Source organism: Trachinotus anak, unplaced genomic scaffold (assembly GCF_046630095.1).
Source record: "Trachinotus anak isolate AG129_WGS33_773 ecotype Australia unplaced genomic scaffold, CSIRO_AGI_Tana_v1 ptg000007l, whole genome shotgun sequence".
NCBI classification, from domain to species: Eukaryota; Metazoa; Chordata; class Actinopteri; order Carangiformes; family Carangidae; genus Trachinotus; species Trachinotus anak.
The window spans coordinates 24,524,549-24,544,928 of NW_027273858.1; the positions used below are offsets into that span (position 1 = coordinate 24,524,549).

The window sequence follows — 20,380 nt, forward strand, 5'->3', positions numbered from 1 at the left end:
AGGTGCAGGTTTGCAAAATGGGACCTGAGAACAACCCTGATACAGAGGTTTCAGAAGTACCCTCTTCCTTTAAGTCCCAGTGAACTACCTTTCCTGACGTGCCTGTGGTATCATCAGGGTCTGCATCTGTCTGTGGTGATGCATCAGGCCTGTGACAGGTCTTCAGGCATTGATATTTGTGTGTTGAATTTCTCTGACGGTGGCAGCACTGTCGAAGAAAAGAGAGACACAGGAAAGATGGAGGGAGCAGGAGGAGTCTCAGGCAGGATTGACTGATTATTGATCACAGATGTTGGTAAAATCATGGCACCCTCAGTACTTTTCCAGGAGCTCAGCTCATGGCACTAACGCAAAACTGTTTTCTTCTCAGTTATACAAAGGACGTATCAACGCCACCAGCCATATGATCCAGCACCCCATGTATGGAGCAGGCCACAAGTACCGCACCCTCCACCTGCCCATCTCCACCACACTGGCTGAAGTTCTGGACAGAGTGTCTGGTACATTTCACTGACTGTGTTCACCATGAGCCGGACTTCACAACTTAAAAGTTTGGATCAGGGCAATGAGCTGTGTTATGTGATTCGTGTGTGTGTGTGTGTGTGTGTGTGTGTATGTGTGTGTATGTGTATGTACTTGTGCTACATAGTAAGGACTACGTGTGTTAGACCTGCTCAGCAGATGCCATGAGCTGCAGTATCACCAGCTCTTGGGTGTGTGTGAGTGTGTGTTTTTTTGTGCAATTGAATATGTGCTTTCCTAAAGCTCGCCAATACTTGTTCTTCTGGAAAACAAAAAATGACTTTAATTCTGGAATTATTAATAATAATAATTAGTAATGAATGTGAATTTCCCTATAGGGATAATTAAAGTATTTCTTATCTTAGTATTTCTTAATTCTGTTTTCTGGTCCTCCTAACAGACACACCCAGCATCACAGCCAAGCTGATCAATGAGCAGAAGGAGGACAAGGAGAAGAAGAACCATGAGGAGAGGGAGAAGATGAAAGCAGACAGCGGCTTCCAAGACAACTACAGTGTTGTTGTGGCCTCAGGTGCTTGGTTCTGTTCCACACACACCTCTTGTCCAGAGTAAAAATGGAATTGTATTGCTTGTTTACTCACAAATAGGATCTGTGTGATAATTACAGTCAGTGCTATTTGGGTAAAGTCCTCAGGGCCTGAAAGCCAGTGGAGATGAGTGCACGTGGTGCTTTCAACACAAAGGTCCCTGAACTCGACACATATACCAAGGCTGCAGAGTTCACCTGTTAAAATCAAATGAAAAGTGATTTGAATCATAAACACCAGGTGCTGCATCAGTTGCATTCAGACAAACCAGGCAGAAAACAGAGCGTCCACTTCTTTGCTTTACGATGAGATTGTGTCTCCAGATGTTGGTGAACCAGATGTAGTACGACTGCATATATGAGCCATATTCTGTTTCCTATTACTGTTTTCAGATTAGTTAGGTTTTATATGTGTGAGAAAGTAGACATATACCTTTGTCTTTGAACAAGAAATAACAGAATTAAAGAATATGGCCTCAGGTCAAGTCCAGGGCTCAGATTTGGCAACACTGGTCGGTTCGGTTGGATCTGTTAGACTTTGTTGGCCTCAGGTCTCAGTTTTAGGTCTGTGCAGAACTCAAACCACAAGATAATCTGATTTATAAACACCTGCACAATATATCAGCTGTTGTCATCTTTTAAAATAAAACTCAATATTTTGATTAAAAACAATAATAACCTTAATTTCTGTGGATGAGAACAAGACGAACAGGTCCTTGATGTTTCTGTCCCTGCCATCAGGCTTGAAGTCCCAGTCCAAGCGGGCCCTGTCAACCCCTCCCCGACCTCCATCAAGGAGGGGCCGCGTGATGAGTGACAAGTTGACTGCTTCATCTGGTGTGGACCCCTCAGCCAAAACCATCAGTGTGCCTGTCTTCCACCTCTACCACAAGCTGCTTCCAGGTTCTAAAAGCACACATGCAGAGTGAACAGGAGATGAAGATGTTTGAGTTAAACTGGTCTGAAGTGGATTTTTCTGTTTGCCCCGTCAGGTCAGCCCCTTCCACCTGAGATGACCCTGGCCCAGCTGCTGACACTTCTGTACGACCGCAAGCTGCCACAAGGCTACCAGTCTATCAACCTGACAGTCAAACTGGGCTCCAAGGTCATCTCTGACCCGGGCCTTTCCAAGACCGACTCCTTCAAGAGGCTGCGCACTGAAAAAGGTACAACCACATGCAGCTCCACACACAGGAGCGATAATACTTCAGACAGGAAAAAGTTTCATTATTATTATTTGACTCAAGGTTTTTCAAGTTCGCTGTTCAGTATTTTGAATAGATTTCTTGGTAATTCTCAGACCTGCACTGCCACTCACTTCAAGCCCCTTTTCCTCTGGTCAGAAAACCCACTGACATCCACTTACATCAGGCTTTTGCTGGCAATAGGAAAGGGTCCAATCTACATTCACACCTGGGTCAAATGACTCTGCAGTAGACGCCAGTATTTATCGGCTCCAGCTCCACATTGACATTGGTGTAAATATGAACAGGCTAATTTCACCCCTTTTCTGTTCTTCAGAGCGCAGGCACTATCAACACACCTCTCACCTGGGTAGCACAGTGCTGTTACATCAGAAACTCAGCAGCTAGTCTGAGCTCAGGGATGACACAGTGAGCTGCAGCCCTGAAATAAGTTTCTAAAACACACAATCACTGGTTGAAGCGTCTCACCTGGAGGCTCTGTTATGCTAACATGCTAAGTTTAGTGTAAAAAGGGCTTTGGAAAAAAATAAGTTCTTGTTGCTTTTAGTTGTATCCTGTATTTGGTTCACACAGACTTATTACAGTGAACCAAGAGGGTTAAACATAAAGTCTTGAGGACTGACGGGTAACAAATTCAGTGGATAGTTTTGATGACTCATCCTCTTCCACTGACCCACATTAACTCATGCTGCACTTCACTGAACAGAAATAGGTGGTTATCAACATTATTTAACGAGACTGGATGTCATATATAACAATACATGACAGTCACCGACAAATAGAAGCAGAATGAATTTGAGCATCATCATGAAGGAAAGACATAGACTGTTTAGCTGCTGCATTTCTCTCACCTTTTAATGAGGAACTACCAAAATACACACGGGAGGAAACAAGAAGAGCAAACATTTTTACTGTCTGAGGGAAAATGACTGAGCTCATGTGCTGACACACAGTGGAGAATTTATTGTAATGCTTTTCTTATTTAAAGTCGGTCCAATTACCATTTTTATCCCAACAATGGATCACATGACTACATGTATGTGTCGCTCCTAATGATGAATCTAGAGAGAATTATCACCTGACCTCCTCTCAGCCTACAACCTGACTCCTCTGGTTCTCACCAGCCTTAAAACTTTTGCACCAATATTATCCTGAATGAGGTTTTGAAGTAAACCTCTTTAAAAAAAAATAAAAGTGCTTGACTGCTTTAACACTGTCAGATGAGTTTGCCAGAGAGGACACAGACACACAACTGCAGGGAGCAGCATCATCACATGCAGTAACACAACACACACACACAGATTCAAGTAAGATTCAGTAAGCTGCTGGTAAAATGGATCCTTTGTCTCATCTCCAGGCTGGTGCTCCTGTCAGTGTCAGAGCCTGCGAGATGCTTCAGTCGATGATTGTGATTTTAAAACTCATTTCAGAGCTGCAGCTCAGGTGTGTTCACAGTGTCTGTGCTCTGAAAGACGTCACAGGAGATAAAGGAAGGATAATTAACATGATCACCTTGGTGCCATGTTTACGTCACTGCTGATGGAGCTGGAGCTGATACCTGTGATTACTGCAGAGTCATGTGACCCAGGAGTGAATGCTGATTGCACCTTTTTACAAAAGCTATGTTAAAATGCGTTGATCAGCCTGTCTCACTGTAAAACCATCTGATGGAAATGAGACACAGTGGTGACAGGTGATGTTTGTTGCAACAGAACGTCATGTGAGGAGACGGAGGTTTTGGTTTTTGTTCTAAATGGGTTGTGCTGCAGTAAAGATCCAGTCCAGTGGCTGTTACTCTCCTCCTGTGTCAAGATTAATGGAGTTGTCCTCGGGTCATTTCCAGAAAGAAAAGGCTTTGAAGTCTAAAAGCTCGTGAGTGGTTTTGAGCACAAACTGTTGAATCACAGTCGCTCTCCTGCTTACCTTTGCAGCCCTCAGGGGGTTTCAAGCTTTTTCATCTCTAGATGCTGCTTTCATACAAAATTCATGGGATTCTTACTGTGGCATTCATGTATCATGGCACAAAGAAAGGCTGTTCTACCAGAGATGCTGTGCTGAATGCAGTTTGTTATTTTGGTTTGAAAAAGTCTGGTCATGGTTGGAGCCTACCTGTGTTATCCAGGGAGATGGATAAAAACACAAAGGGTACTGAGTGATGACAGGCTGTTGATAGGAGCAGACTGCTGACCCTGCTGTAGACAGAGGGTGAGGTGGTTATTCAAGGACTGGTTCCATTTAGCTGTGTGATTGTGCCGATTCCACAGTCAGGACCAGGTCAGATGATTTTTTAACACCAGTGTCTTGTTTTGATGATCTCAGCACTGGTGAAAGTGCAGACCTGTTCAGATACCTGTCCTGTCCCTTATCGTCTGCAGCATTTTGGACTTAATCCAGAACACCTCCTCTAAAAGCAGGAGAAGCACAGGTGGAAGTAAAGACATCAGTGTTGGCTCAGCTGTTCAGTTCAGTGTCTGAAGCCACACAGAGAAGCCCTTGATTTTCTGTTTTTCCTGATGGAAAAAAACTGTGAGGAACATGATGCTAGATTTGTGGAGGAGTCATCCAGAACAGCACCTGTGCTGTTCAGGTGATGTTCCCCCAGTGAAGCAGCACTAACATGAACATGAGTGTCAGCTGAGTGCAGTTCAGCCCTTCACTGCTCCGAGCCGTCACAACCACAACCTTTTAGGTCCTTGTGAGGCTTTGTCCATCATGTGCATGAAGCTTGATTAACCCTGGAAACCACAACAGGTTTAGACAGGAAGGAAGTTTGCAGTCCAACAGTGTGGGAATTGTGTTGCTAAATTCTTTGTGTTAAAGTATGTGAAGTCTTGGTTGTTTCTGAGAAACATCATTTCCTTCCCATGCAAACAGAGGAGCTGGAATATTTAGTCCCTTGCCTCCATGTTTGTTCTTTGAAAGAATATCATGGTAGAGGAGCTGTTTCTTAATTCCTCTGGAAAGCTGCCAAATGAGCCTCTCATCCCCAGCCTCCTGAAAACAGGAGCATCCTCTAATCCTGAAGTTAACACATGTTAATCTCTGTTAGAACTGGTTAATCAGGGGTCAGACTGTCTTGACATTAGAGCAAACATTTCTCCTCAGCATAGACTCCAGGTCACAAACACCAGTGTCTGATGTCAGACTGTGCATGAACATACAACAGGTCCTCTCTTTGCTCTGCTCGCAGTGGATCACTGCGACACGCTCAACAGCTGCTCTGAGGATGAACCAATGATGGCCAGTGAAGAATGTCTGGACACCGCGACTGACGAGTCCTTGTTGGAGACCAACCCCATCCAGTCCCCGCTGCAGGTCTTCGCAGGCATGGGTGGCCTGGCCCTGATCGCAGAGAGGCTGCCAATGCTCTACCCCGACGTCATTCAGCAGGTGAGGCTCAAACTTTCAGTCTGACTGCTCGTTGTTCTGCAAGTCACAGAGAGGGGTGGTCGTTATCTGCAGTGAAGCTTATTCATTTCATCATTTTGACAAGAAATTTGTTTTTTTTTTTTTTTAGAACACACGTTCTGTTTGTGTTAGTACAGAACAATAGAATAGTCCAGGGATGTGTTCCACATTAACTGAGTCCTGATCGATCTGAGTCTTTCCACCTTCAGATGAACCCTCACCTCATCAACCCAGCACCTGTGTGTAGGTGTGACGTCCTGCTAAAAGCTTTGAGAAGGTAGTGGGGGCCTCAGATCACTGAGCTGTGCCAAAACCTGCCAGACTCGTTCTCAGCCCGTGACCTCATTACACAGAGTATTTTTAGAAGCCTCGGGCCAGAGTGAATGAGTGAGGGCTGCTCAGTTGAACCAGTGGATGAAATCATAAACTGAGTTCTCATGTCAGCTGATCTGTTAAAGACGGTGTGAAATTGTTGAAAGCTGTAGAGAAGAGAGTAGGGAGCTTGAGTCAGGATTGTGTGGTCAAACTAGTCATTAAAGGCTAAGAATTTCTCTTTCTCCTTGATTAAATATCTTGGTTTTCCTCAGACCTGGATCATGATGTTGCTCATTGTCTGGTAACAGAAACACTATTTAACATCCAGCATCTCCTCTCCTTCACCTGCTCAGCACCACACTGAGCTGCTGTCAGCACCGTCTCATATTCACACCTGTCACCTCCCGGCTGCTCATTCACAGGTCAGCGCCCCCGTGGTGCCCTCAGCCACACAGGAGAAGCCCAAGGATAGCGACCAGTTTGAGTGGGTCACCATCGAGCAGTCAGGCGAGCTGGTGTACGAGGCGCCAGAGTCTATCGCCACTGAACCACCCCCCATGAACAAGCAGCAGTCTCAGTCGTCCACCTCATCCTCATCCTCAGTGCAGACCATGTCACCCATCCCTGCCCACTCGCTGGCGGCCTTTGGCCTGTTCCTGCGCCTGCCGGGCTACGCAGAGGTGCTGCTGAAGGAGAGGAAGCACGCCCAGTGTCTGCTGCGCCTGGTGCTGGGAGTGACAGATGATGGAGAGGGCAGTAAGTCTGAAATCACACCACACACACATATTAATAATGTCTGTCCCTTGAAGTCAGAGACCTTGTTAGTGAACAAGGTTTCTGAGCTTCTTGTTAGTGATGCAGGTCACAGCACATCAGGCCACAGCACGTCTGGCCACAGCTGCAGAGGAACATCTGGAAGAGGAAATTATTAATTAATAATTATTATTCCCTCAACATGTTTCCCTAACATCTTAAAGTGATCAGTATACAAATTGTTTGGGCACATCCCACATGGGCACAAATGCTCTAAAGCAGAGAGTCCCTGTTCGACTCCTGGCTGGCTAGTCGTTCCCCTCCTCTCTGTCCCACTCCCTGTCACTCTACACTGTCATTATTTAATAGTAAAGACATAAAACTGCCAAATAAATAAAGAAACATATGTTTAATAAAGCAGACACACACACACTGAACAACTTCTGTGCCAAGTCTCTACAACATCACAATGAAATCCGTAAATCATGTTGTCAGAAGACAGTAAAATCTAATGTACATTCCAGCTCATGCTACTGTAAATAACTGAACATGTTTATGGTCTGAAAATTGAAAACTAATGAGTTATAACACAAATATTAACTCATGTCAGTAAAACAAGAACTTGTCCAGTTTCTAAAGAGTCTTGCTTGTTAGTGCTGAAAAAGAAGTTACCTCCAGTGTTCAGCTTAATGTTTTCTGTTTTATGCTAAAAATCGTACAAAAAAACACCCAGATTTTAAATTGTCACAGTGAAAGATCTGATGATGTGTTTTAACTTGACATGGGTGAACAAATAAAAGCCTCTTAAAGCCAAACCTGAACCAAGAGCACCCAGTTTCCTGACTGAATGGTTTGCTTGGCCTCCTCATAGGTCATATCCTGCAGTCTCCGTCAGCCAATGTGTTGCCCACGCTGCCCTTCCACGTCCTGCGGGCGCTGTTCAGCAGCACTCCTCTTACCACCGATGACGGCGTGCTTCTCCGCCGCATGGCTCTGGAGATCGGTGCCATCCACCTCATCTTGGCCTGTCTGTCGGCTCTGAGCCACCACGCCCCCCGCAACCCCAACGCCAGCACCAGTGTCTCTGAGGTATGGGCCACACACACAGTTGCTGTGATGTTGATGAAGCTCTTCAGCTGACCACAGTTGTCGTCCAGAAGTGAAGACGTGACAGATATTATTCCAGTATATTATTCCAGTATATGAGTAACTGTTAGCCTGAAACTTTGGCCCAGCTTTGAGGCGTAAACCTAAATACACTGAAGATCCCTGAAACAGCTGCGACAGCTTCAATGACCCAGCAGCAGGGGCTGATGGGACAGAGGAGAAACAAAACCCAGAAATACAGTAGCAAAGACAAACAGCAGCTGTTTGGTGACACTGATCTGATAACCTGTGGTGAACAGAGTCTGTTGTTGAGCTGCAGAAATCCATGCACAGCGTTGTATCTGTCCTTTATCTGGCTTTGGTTAATGAGGACAAACCATCCTCTGGGAGTTGCATCAAAGAGGGTCTGTCAGTTCTGAACCAGACCTGTTATGTTTTTGACATATCCAGTTTCCCGGCCACTCCCTTTCCCGTCACTGGGTGGATTTATGGAGTTGTCAGAGCTCAGTACAGATCATGGGGCCAAAGACTTGAATGTAAGCCAAAGACCTGTCACTGTGGCGGTGGCTGTCCTTGAGACCCCCAGTCTGTGAGCTGAGACACACAGCCACTGTTTTAAATGTGAGACAAAGGCACATCCAGCTGACATCACTGGTTCTCATTATGTCAGAATCCACACCAAGTTAATCCACGTTTGACTCCGTGTGACCATAAAACCAGCTGAACTCCAGACGCTTTGACCTTTAATAGAAACACTTAACTTCTGGTGTTAAAGAAGTGTTTACCACTGCAGCAGGTTGATCTGTGAGATGTTTACTTTCACATGTACTGAAGTTCAAAAAGAAACCTCCCTCTAATCCTCCACATTGTCTGATGTCTGCTCTGACAGCCACAGATATCCAGTTGTCACGGTGGGGGGACCAGTGAGGAGCAGCAGTTGTACTGGGCTAAAGGAACTGGTTTTGGTACTGGATCCACTGCCTCAGGCTGGGACGTGGAGCAGGCCCTCACAAAACAACGTCTAGAAGAGGAGCATGTCACCTGTCTGCTTCAGGTGAGTCGTCCAATCCACATGTCGCATCAGAGATGGGCAGGGAACCAGTTTCATCACGTCCAGACGTACCATGGATTTTACAGCACGTCATGACTGTGCTAAACACACACACACACACACACACACACACACACACACACACACACACACACACACACACACACTCACTCACTCTCTCGCATACACTCACTCACTCTCTCGCATACTTTAGTTTTAGTGCACACACAGGAGAGGTCTACCTCCCACAACACCCGCTGTACTAAGGGGGGCTGTTCTTGTGCCGTGAGGTTTTGGTCCTGATGGATGGCTGACTCCTGCCAGAGGGAGGTGCACAGGTCCTGGAGGTGTTCAGGTCTTGGCAGATGAATGATTTTGAAGGTGGGATGTTGGTGGAGGGTTTGAAGGTAGAGCAGTAAATCCACAGGTCCCTGCAGTTATTACTACATGTCTGTGTGAGTTCATCCTCTGTTCCAGCAGATTCTGTAGCAGTGCAGAGAAACAGGATGAGAACATATCCCTCCAGTTCAGAGACTAGCACCATAAACCCAGAATGAATAATAATCAAGAGAATCAACCTGTCAAGCAGTCGGAGAGATTGCAAGAGAATGACTCTCGGCACAGTTCAGACCTCCACCAAACACAAACAATCCTACACTTGTCAGTATAACTTTATTTAAATCAATGGGAAACACTGCAGGAGTTATTCTCCTGCGGCCAGAGAAATCAAGTGATCCTGCCGTTATTTCCTGTGGTTGTGAGCTCGTAGTTACAGTGTAACAGTGGTGATCAGCTATGGTGTTTGGGTGAGTCTCCATCCTCTTGATTAAAGGTAAAACTTTTAAATCCAGGTCGAGGTTCACTCTTGTTGAACAGGAGTGAGCAGTTGTAGACAGTGATGACACAGCGTGGTTGAGGGCGGACTGTCCAGGTTTGGCCCCAGTGCAGAGCAGGTCATCTGAAGCTTGTACTTGTATGTGTCAATGTAAGCAAGTATCATTAGTAACTCATCCTATGTCTACATTGTTTTGTCACTAGGTCTTGGCCAGCTACATCAACCCAGCAGGCTCCTGTAGCTGCCACAGTGCTGATGGCTCCTCTGCAGACAGCAGAGCCCACAACAGCTCAGCCCTGCCAGCTGTGCTGCAGGAGCTGCTGAGCCAGTCCTGCCTCATCCCGGCCATGTCCTCATACCTGCGCAACGACTCAGGTAGGTCCCCTGCTCTTACAAATGAAGCACAGCGAGGTGGCTGAAGGAACATTACTCTGCTTTTACCCGAGGCAGCGCTGATGAGACATGATTTCACACTCCCTCATCACAGTAAGTCACAGAGCATGTGTATTATCTGAGAACAAAGAAGCTGAGAAGATTTATGATGATGTCTATTATTAAGACAGCAGAGGCACATGCCCCCATGTCTGTGCACCGTCCCATGCGCGGTTTGTCCATCACATGAATGGACCCTCTGATGCTGAAACTGTTGGATCTCTGTTCTGCCTTTGGTGCTGAGACAGTGGGTGTGTTTGGTCTCACTGATAATTGTGTCTTGCTAAGTGAAACAGCAGATGGAGCCACAGTGTCTTATCCAATCCCAGTGCTTCCAGTTTAATGAGCCCAGACTTGTCAGGCACCATCTCAGTGAACAGAATGGTTCTGTGTTATGAGCCTGTTGTCTTTGTTACAGTTTAGTGTGATGCTATTATAGTGTAACTGTTGGTTCGCTGCTCTGTGTGTGTAATCGCAGCAGCTGTATTGTGCGTGTTGAGGTCCTCCCCCTCTCTGAGCTCAGCAGCCTGCAGCAGAGCTCTACACCGTGGACTCAGGCCAGTCCATCGCTCATTTCCTCTCTGGGTTCCTTGGGGACTGGCTGGTTATTAGTGCTGGGTGGACCCTTCTGTAGTTTGTCTGCAGTCATGGTTTAGACTGCTCTGTTCACTGTGCTGTACCTGAGAACAGTTTCACTCTAAAGCACAGAAACTGTTTTAGCTCTGTTGATGCGGCCCAGCAAATCACATCAGCTGTTCGTCTGTTTCAAGCTCATATGTCTTAAACTTTATTTGAATCAATGGGAAACACTGCAGGAGTATTCTCTTGTGTCCAGAGAAATCAAGTGATCCTGCCATTATTTCCTGTGGTTGTGAGCTCGTAGTTACAGTGTAACATTGGTGATCATTGACGGTGTTTGGGTGAGTCTCCATCTTCTCACTCATTATCATCAATCCTGTCACTCTCACATGGCCTCTGCTCCACCTGCTGGGGCCTTGCTCACCTTGCAGTTCACGTTTGACTGGCTAGCAAACGTGGCCTAGGTGAATGGAAATAAATATGTGCCTCTTCAAGCTAAATTGGGGTTTTAAGTTGCTCTTTAATGTATTTAAATTAATTCTCAGTTGTATTCATTTTTACATTTTTTATATTTGCCTGATTTCGACAATTTATGCATCATAAAATAAAAACAGAATTAATCAGCTTCATTGCACTAGTTCACAGAATGTCACAAAAAGATGACACGTGAATGTACCAGTGACCCTGTCATGTGTGCACAGCCTAATGCAGCAGTGATGAAAGCTGTGTTTTGTTATTATTGTGTTTTTAGAGGTTGAGTAATGTTTGAAGCTGGAGTTTGTGGTGTATTAGTGGACTGCATCACAGTGAAGTGTAGAGCAGACATGTCTGTTCTGTCTCCTCCCACACGTTTACACTGTGTTTAATCAGGCTTCTCTTTGTGTTGACGGTGGATGGAGCAGATTTCATGTAGTAAGAGACACAAGGATTTTCACGTCAGTGTTTATCCCTGTGTGTGCTTGCTTATCAGCCCAGAGCCAGGTCCAGCTCAGTGTGTGTGTGTGTGTGTGTGTGTGTGTGTGTGTGTAATATGAAGTTGAAGCTGTAGCCTTATTTATGACACGTTTCCCTTTAAAATGTCTGTCTTCACCTCTCAGTTCAGTAACAGCTGTTGTACACAGCTGGTGACTCTCTGACCATCTTCTATATGAAAACCAGGTCCAGGAGCACTGACTACAAGAATGATGAAAGCCAGTGTTACATATGAATTAATAGTTAATTAATGGATTTGTCAATCAACAGAAGATTCATCAGCATTTTTAATAAAAACATTCAGTGTTTGACAAAGTGCTCACACAGAGGTTTGCTGCTTTTCCTTGTTTCCTATCATTGAGCACTTTTTTTATAAACATTCTAACTTTGATAGCATCATTAATTTTATTCGTGTGACAATAATTAACAGTGTTTCATCATCTGAACCTGTAACAAAATGTCCACAGTGAGCCACATAGACATGTTTTTCATAGTACAGAACATCATACATAACCCAGAGCAAGTTCTCAGCAGCTCTGTGGAGACTTCCCTCCTCTTTGAACTCATTGTTTTAGTTTTAAGACGCATTCCTGGTTTGATCCTGACTCAGGCTCTGTCCACTCGACTACGTTTTAGTTTTAAACTCATCACTTTCTCTGCGTTTCCTCCTACCTTGTTGTCTTTGCTAGCAGCTGTTGTTCAGTTAAATTCTGCATTTTAACTCTACACCTATCTCTGCTGTTCCTCATTCATAGTTTTTGCAGGAGCTGCAGAGCAGGCTGGTGTGTGTATGCGTTTCAGGTATGTTGGTATGGACGGAGATAACTTGTGATATGGGCTAAAGCAGTCGTCCGGACGGAGTTGGTTTTCAGTTTAAATGATATTTTTCTGGTGGAGACCACAGAAGAGCTGAAAGTAGAGGGAACGTGGGATGTACATTCATTAAGGGGACAGACACATAACTGTAAATGAAAGACAACAATGCTCTGTCTGTGCAGGACGTTTAAATAAGCAGCTCTTTGCTAACATGTTAAACCAGCTTGGTGTCAGCTGGAGTTCCCATGGTGGCCAAAAAATCCATTTATGCTGCTTTAACAATTTGAAATGGAACCAAATCAATTAGTTAATGATGAATTGTCTCATATACCTCTTTTAGAGGGAATTACTACGCTCATATATTTTAACCAAGCGTCATTAGCCTTATTCTACAGTGTCCATTAAGGCACCAGGATCACTAAAGACCAACCCATTCCTCTTCATTCCACTTCTTCACATCTGTGGAGCCCATGAGGGTCCTGAGGTCCCTGAGGACCAGGAAGCATTGACGAACCTGCTCTCATAAACTCACACAGTCTCCCTGTTACCGCCACTGAGCTCAGAATCATACAAGATGCTTTGCAACGCTTTCTCCAGCCAGACCTGTTCTACTGTCGGCCCAGTCCAGCACAGAGTACATGTTCTGGAGGACATTAAAACATGTTCTGACTAAACAGTTGGAATAGATTAGCTGTGTTCAAAAGAGTTCACAGTGACTATTGTGACTGTCCCAAACTAACCCAACCCAAGGTTTTCTGGGCTTCACTGGTTGTTCACAGGTTTTCATTCTGGGTTTATGGTCCCAGGTTCACAGCTCACTGTGAACAAGTTCACTCAGCCAGTCCACATAGAAAGCTTCAGAGAGCACAGCATCTAGATGAAATTACAGTCACTGCAGCTCATCAAACGCAGGCGTTTAACCCCCTGCTGTTGGAATTTCTTTGTGGTTATATTTATATATTTGTTGTTATGTTCCTGCACCTTGATTTCTCTGTGATTTGCCAAACAAGACGAGTTTCATAGTCAATCTAGGCTCCAGATGGTGACGCCACTGAGGTAATGGCTCTGTGTTTTGGCCCATCATTCTTGTTGAGTGGGACTGCATGTGATGTTGGAGGGTAATGTAAACATGACTGGCCTGGTGGAGGTTGGTTTGTAATGATTAATCACTCCGGATCTCATAGAGTCGGTGTGGACCAGACGGCAGGCCCTGCTGTGCAGGACAGGCCTGTGTGAGCTGCTGCTGAATAAATGTGTGAACAGCCAGAGTGTGTTTCTCATCTGTAATTTCAGAGGTTTCCCCAGTCTGCTGTGAAAAGATAGAAGAGCTTAACCTCATGCACAGAAATGAAATCTGTACACAAACTGATTGGCAGGATTTCACTGGAGGCAGCACAAGGTGAAAGCTAAGCAAGCCATCGCACCGCCTTCATTACCATTCCCTCCGTATGGGTTTGTGGAGGCAGAGAGATGCTTTCACATGGATGGGGGCAGGGTTGGGAGGTGGTGATCATCTTTGTAATTTCAGGAGCCATGATGCTGCTCTGGTTCCTGGGCTCTGCTCTCAGAGATGCCTGGTGGATCAGATTGAATATGTTTGTATGTATATATTCTGATAGCGCCCCTCCCTTTCCTTTTCCACATTTTGCCAGACAACAGGTGCAGTCAGGAGCCTGTAAAGCTCAAACTGAGGAGAAGTGAACTGCTCAGCAGGGATGAAGCTCATATTAGCCGGCAGCCATAAAGAGCATCACATGAAAACGTTGCAGCTTTATATGCAGTAACATGACCTGGTGACGGTCCTGACTCGGTCTCTCACAGATCCTCCCACACTCACTGATGTGCTCTGATGTTTATTCTTCAAATGCACAATACATTGAGACTTTATTCAAATGTTTATAAAAGCCTTGTTAATACAGGAAAAGGATTGTTGACATGACCCTGACATCAACATGAACAAATGTGTCAAGAGAGTCTCTCAGCCCCTCCCCCACTCATCAGTGTGCAGGAACACAAAGAGGACAGGCCCAGTTCACCTCATGTACATCAGCTGTATGGTTTCACTGATTAACACCCCCCCCCCCCCCCCCTCTGGTTTTCACATTTTTGAGTTTAGCATTTCAACAGTTCATCCTCAACATGATGTTAAAGTTGTTGCAGGTATGGTCTTGAATAGAAACTGTTTTTATTCTGAGGAGATGACAATACAGCAGAGTTTGTCCAGAACCACATCTGTGGGGCCGGGTCCTCTCTGACAGGAGGCCCCCCACCATACATCTTACAGGCTCTGCTTTTAAACATGTTGCTTAAAAGCCCTTGAGGAAAGTGGCAATCAACGTCCAGACACTTGAAAGTGGAGTAAAAACAACAGGAAACACATCAGTGAGGTCTCTGAGGCCGCCTCGAACAGCTCTCTCCACTGAGTCCAGGGAAACAAGATCAAGGTGAAGTTTGTATTTTCTATCAGGCCACAGGGGGTCAGTCCTGACTGGGGAGCTTGCTATTGTCTGTTTGGCTGCTCGCCCTGATTCCAGTGTGGCCCTATTCCTGACATGTTGTCCAGCCCTGTGTTATCTCCGCGGCTCATGACTGTGACTTGGCAGTATGGCTTCTTTGTCCTCATTCTTTGTCCGTCTGTCCAGTCGACTCCTCCTCCCTCCAGGAACGATGTTCATGTCAAACTTCACTGTCTTATTATCTCCTGCTGCTCACCTCAGTCTGTCTGAACAGAGCAGTCTGCTGTGCTACGTCACAGTGTGGTGTAAATGTAAACAAATACGATTACAAAGAGGTTGAGGAATGTGCCAATGATGCCTAACATGGCCAAGATGGACTCCTCCTGCTCCTCCTTGGCCTCCAGCGCCTGCACATCCTCAATGGTGATGACTGTGGTGCCCATGGTCCTGACGCTCAGCTAACCTGGCAAAGGAATCTGGACGAGAAGGAAAAGATGGAGACTGTCAGAGGTCGTCACACAAACATGAACCACAACAGTGAGGATGAAACTAACATGATGCTCAGCAGTGCCTCTCTGTCCCCCTCCCTCCAGCTAATCCACCAGTTTTTGCTCAGAAACCCAGTCAGGGTTCAGGTATCCCCACCTCCACCCCCCAGAGGAAATCAAACAAAACAACAGCCATGTGGAGCAGAGGTGTGAGCTCATCCTCATCCTCAGATCATCTGCATGAAACTGTGGCAGTGCCCCAACTCTGACCACCACCAACACCCCCCCCCCCCCAAAAAAAAAAAAAAAGCATGATTTAATGCTGTCATTCAGCGGCCCCTCCCACCCGCCCACCTCGTTTAATATGCCATTAATGATTCACAACCCCCAGATCTTCACAAGTACCTGTTCTGAGTATGACCCCACACACACACACACTGAGAAGGGGTAAGGACAAGGAGCTGGAGGTGTTGTTGTGAGCAGAAAGGTAAACGGGATCATTCTTGACTCAGGGTCAAATGTAAACAGCTGCAATCATCATCCTCATCTTCATCCGTCTCATGAGGACTGCAGCTGATCAGTCAGTCCTAACTAACATGTATGAAGTAGAGAGAGAGGCTTACCCCGAGGCGTCTGAGGTGTAAGTCGACATCATCCAGCGTCCTGTTTGGATCTTCTGGAAAACAGTGGCATGCTACATATGGAGCCCGGGGGGGGGGCTGCCTGTGTAGCCAGACAGATTAAAAGACGGAGAGAGGAATAGAAGGCAGTGTTGTTCAGGGACATTTCCAGTGAAGACCCCCTCCTGTCACTTCTCTGGTCCTCTGGTCTGTAACCCCTCCTGTCAGGGTCAACACACCACCATCCCCTAACTTCCCTTTGGATGAACTTCGCCCCCACAGTCTTTGCAGTCAGTTTTTTATCAGCAGGTTTGCATTGCTGCTGCTAAAGCACTAGCAGCTTCTGTCTAGGGGGCGAGGAGAAACCCTCTCCCCATTTGCCCCCTCCCGCCTTCTCACCTCCCCACCTTTCCTCCCATCCTCCCCATCTATTCCCGCTCTTGAGTTTTCTGTCACCGCTTTGCTTAAATTTCTCCACCTCCCTCCCCAGTTTATTAGTAAATATACACACACCCCCTGGTTCTGTAGTGCCCCCACCCCTACCCCCCAAACCCTCAACACTTACTTCACAACCCTCAGGGGAACAGTGCAATTAGAGCCTTAGAAGCCTCTTTCCCCTCACTGAAGCCCCCTTGCCAGCACCCTGCATGATTGTGTCTGTAGGATCAGCAGCTGGTGTCTCGGTGACACCCAGCCTCCGCTGAGCGAGCTACCAACACCAGCTCCTGGAATTAGCCAAGCCTGACAGGTGATATTCCAGAGGAGGAGGAAATGCTGTAAAATCCCACGGAGCAGACGCCTGTGAAGAGGCACAGGCAGCCGGAGCGCCAGGCGCACACTGTGGCAGTATGGATCTGCAGCTACCGCCAGTGACAGCTGTTACGGTAGGGCTCCAACGCTAGTTAGTCGCCGTGGAAGGACAGTGCATTGCATAACCAAGCAGAATGATGGCGAGAGAGAGGAGGGATCCTGATGGCCATGGCAATGAAGGAGAAGTAGCATGAGAAGGGGAGAGAGTGAGTCAGTGAGGGTGGGGGAAATGACATCGCTCCCGCTTACTGTTGTCTCCTCCTCTCCTACTGCTGTGTGTGCTGGTTGAGCACACACACACACACACACACACACACATGCACACACCCGAACAGCTACCACCTAGACAACACAAAAAAAAAAACAAGGGGAAAAAGCTAAGGAGGAGGTGAATTCAGCTCCACTGTGCCGAGCTCTGCTCTGAGCGCAGTCGCTGTTACTGTGGCAAACCTGTAGCGAGGGGAGGAGGGGGACAATAGAAGGCAACGGGGGACATAAAGGATGGTTGAGGCTGGGTGGAGGAGCAGGAGGGAGGCAGTGGAAAGATGTGGGGGTCTGTGCATGCAGCACAATATTCAAGCCTGTCGAGCCGTCTGCTCCTCATTACACGTCCACACCAAACCCTCTGCTTCTGCACCGAGGCACCAACTTAAGTTACTCCAGCTTCACACTCAACTGTTGATTTTAATAAATGTGGAAAAATTGCTTTCTCTTCCACTTGTGTTGGTCAGTGCAGTTGTGCTGCAGTTGTAAATGTATGTCAACAGGCTTCTGGTCCAGTCAGCTCATTTCTTCTAGTGTTATGACTCACTCTCCCTCCTCCTCTCTCCCTACCTCACATTATCTTAATCCTGTTGTTTCATGTCTCTTCAGGTGGGCTGCAGATGTCTGCTGCAAGACTAATACACAGAATAATAGTTTGTATGTCCAAGTACATTTTATTTCAGCTCAGCTTTGTCTGGCATTAAAATGATTTGTTTGACTTCTTTTCTTTTCAGTTTTCCAGTCTAAAGTAGCTTAACGGGACATGACTGATTTCACATCTCATGAATGAATTGTGCTGCTTGTTTGTTGCAGTTTTGCTGGTACAGATTATAGTCAGGGATCAGACATGGATGAATAAATAGATCAGAGGTTTATTGGATAACCTTTATCGAACCGTTATGGGTTGTTGAGATGGTTGCATTGCTGATTGTCTCAGCATCAGAATGGGCCAGCTTAACATCGTCAGCCTCGCCCTCCAGGCAGATCAATAATTTATAGTCTCACTCTTGCAGTTATCTTGACCTCAGGGGTAACAGAGCAGTGCAGCTAAATTGTGGGAGGTCAGTAAAACAGTGATGCTGCAACAGTCTTCTTTCCTCCACACACCCTCCTTCACCACCCCCATCACTGACCCTCTTTCCAGGTCACCACCTAGAAGAGAGGGGCCTTCAGCAGCTGGATGTTTTGATGAAAACATAACCTTCACCAACTGTCACATTAAGCTGGTTGCATGTTAATGGGCACCAGCCTGATCACAGATCTCCATCTAAGTTACAACAATAAACAAACACATTCTGTTGTAGCTAATAAGACACAGATCGTTGTGTTGTTCATGTCCATGTTAAAAACTATTCAAACATTCAGTGTAGGTTGGAAAAGTATGTGAATTGTGAACCAGGTCACACACAGAGTTTAGATCCTCATCAGTCCACAGTCAGACAAACTGTCTATAAAGAGATGATTGAGTTCTGTGTCTACACTCCTTAGAAGTAGACGTCCAGCTGAGATCATCAAAACAAGAAACATTTTGTGCAGATAATTCACAGTCACAGTAACATTTCCAAATAGGATACTGTGATTTATTTTCTTTCTTTCTTGTTTTGTTTTCCTTCTTATTCTAACCCAGTCACTGTTCCTTCTGTCCTTTGAAAAAGCACAGAGCTTCAGGCCACTTTTTTCTGGTTGTTCCACATATTCTTGCTTTGATGCACATTATCTACAGTGTCCACTGAGGCAGACTGTGTGTTGGCGGAGACATGTCAGAGTCTTACTACTTCAGTGACTCTCTCCTCTGTTCTATTGCCCTAGAGGGGTCAGGAAGACCTGACATTGTCCAGCCATGAGCTTGAGTCAGAGTTTTAGCCACCCACTTGGCTTGACCTGCATGCTCAATGCCTTCTTCCCCTTGGGAAGGCAACAGACACCCATCCCTTGTAGCAGCAGCCATCCCATGCACCAGCTCTCCCGTTCACCCATGAGTTGTGATAACCCAGTTAATGTTTCGAGCTTTGTTTTTTATAGAGCATTACAGTAAATCACTGGGTGTGTGGAGCATGTGGGTTTGAAGAAGACCAATGACTGTCATATCCTTTTGTCTCAGTGGGTTTGTTGTGGCAGCACTGGTTTGGACGTGTTGCCAATACATTAACAAACCGCCAGAGCAGTCACAACAAAATCCACTAGTGTGTGTTTAATAATGATAACGGACTGTCTTAAAGCTTCATCTATCACTCTTAATTTCTGCCACTTGGGGGCAGAAGAATAAGCTGACAAACCCACAGCCCTGACGTGGTCGTATAAAGTTGTCATCAGTAACATTACAAAAACAATTTTTTATTTATACATCTAGCTGACATGGAGCAACATTAGCAGTTCAGTATTTGCTCTCCTGTTCAGAGGGTCGTCTCCCCCAAAAACTTGAGAAAAATATTTGGCTGTTAGGTTGATATATATAACACTGTCTTCATCAGCTAGTGGCAAATTTTACCTGCTCAGCACAAAATAAACTCTATACAGTGGGTTTACTAGAGTTCATTTGGTTAATCAGAGTCAGAATCAATTTTTTTACCAAGTATCTTTCCACATACAAGGAATTTGTACTGGTGGTTGGTGCAGTTGGGGATCGGGGGGATCAGTGACAATGGGGCTCTCTAGTCTTGTTGATAAGGCTGATAGCAGGCGGGAAGAAGCTGTTTTTGTGGCGAGAGGTTTTGGTCTTAAGAGTGAATACCATATTTTTGATCCTGAGACTGTTAATATTTTTAAGTTTAAAACATAACGACGTACTGGCCAATATTGTTAATTTAAGAAACACATAGCATGAAAATACATTTGACAGTTGTTGTCAACAATCAATCCATCCATTTTCAACCACTTATTCCAGGGATGGGTTGTGGTGGCAGCAGGTCAAGCAAGGTAGTCCAGATGTCCCTCTTCCTAGCTCCTCCTGGGGGATTGTGAGGTGTTCCCAGGCCAGATGAGATATTAATTCTTGACAGCATGTTCTGGGCCTGTCCCAGTTTCTCCTACCAGTTGGACGAGTCTGGAAAACCTCCACTGGGCGGCGCCCATGGGGCATCCTAATCAGCTGCCTGATTCACCTCAGCTCTACTCCGAGCTCCTCACTCTATCGCTAAGGCTGAGCCCAGACACTCTGCAGAAGAAACTCATTGCAGCTACTTGTATCTGCAGTGTCATTC

The 20,380-nt window shown here is 45.9% G+C and overlaps 1 protein-coding gene across 7 annotated transcripts in view; it reads left to right on the plus strand.

Moving 5' to 3' along the window:
• The window catches only part of birc6 (baculoviral IAP repeat containing 6), a 108,827-nt gene that overhangs the window by 52,108 nt on the left and 36,339 nt on the right, over positions 1–20,380 (plus strand). For 5 of the 7 annotated variants that reach the window (XM_071481548.1, XM_071481553.1, XM_071481551.1 and 2 more), the window contains exons 56-64: positions 371–500; positions 923–1,054; positions 1,811–1,972; positions 2,062–2,235; positions 5,441–5,664; positions 6,420–6,753; positions 7,622–7,839; positions 8,747–8,911; positions 9,947–10,118. In XM_071481548.1, coding sequence (XP_071337649.1) covers positions 371–500; positions 923–1,054; positions 1,811–1,972; positions 2,062–2,235; positions 5,441–5,664; positions 6,420–6,753; positions 7,622–7,839; positions 8,747–8,911; positions 9,947–10,118 — 1,711 coding nt within the window. The remainder of the gene's footprint in view (positions 1–370; positions 501–922; positions 1,055–1,810; positions 1,973–2,061; positions 2,236–5,440; positions 5,665–6,419; positions 6,754–7,621; positions 7,840–8,746; positions 8,912–9,946; positions 10,119–20,380) is intronic. The other 2 variants (XM_071481550.1, XM_071481552.1) reach the window with 1 other exon arrangement.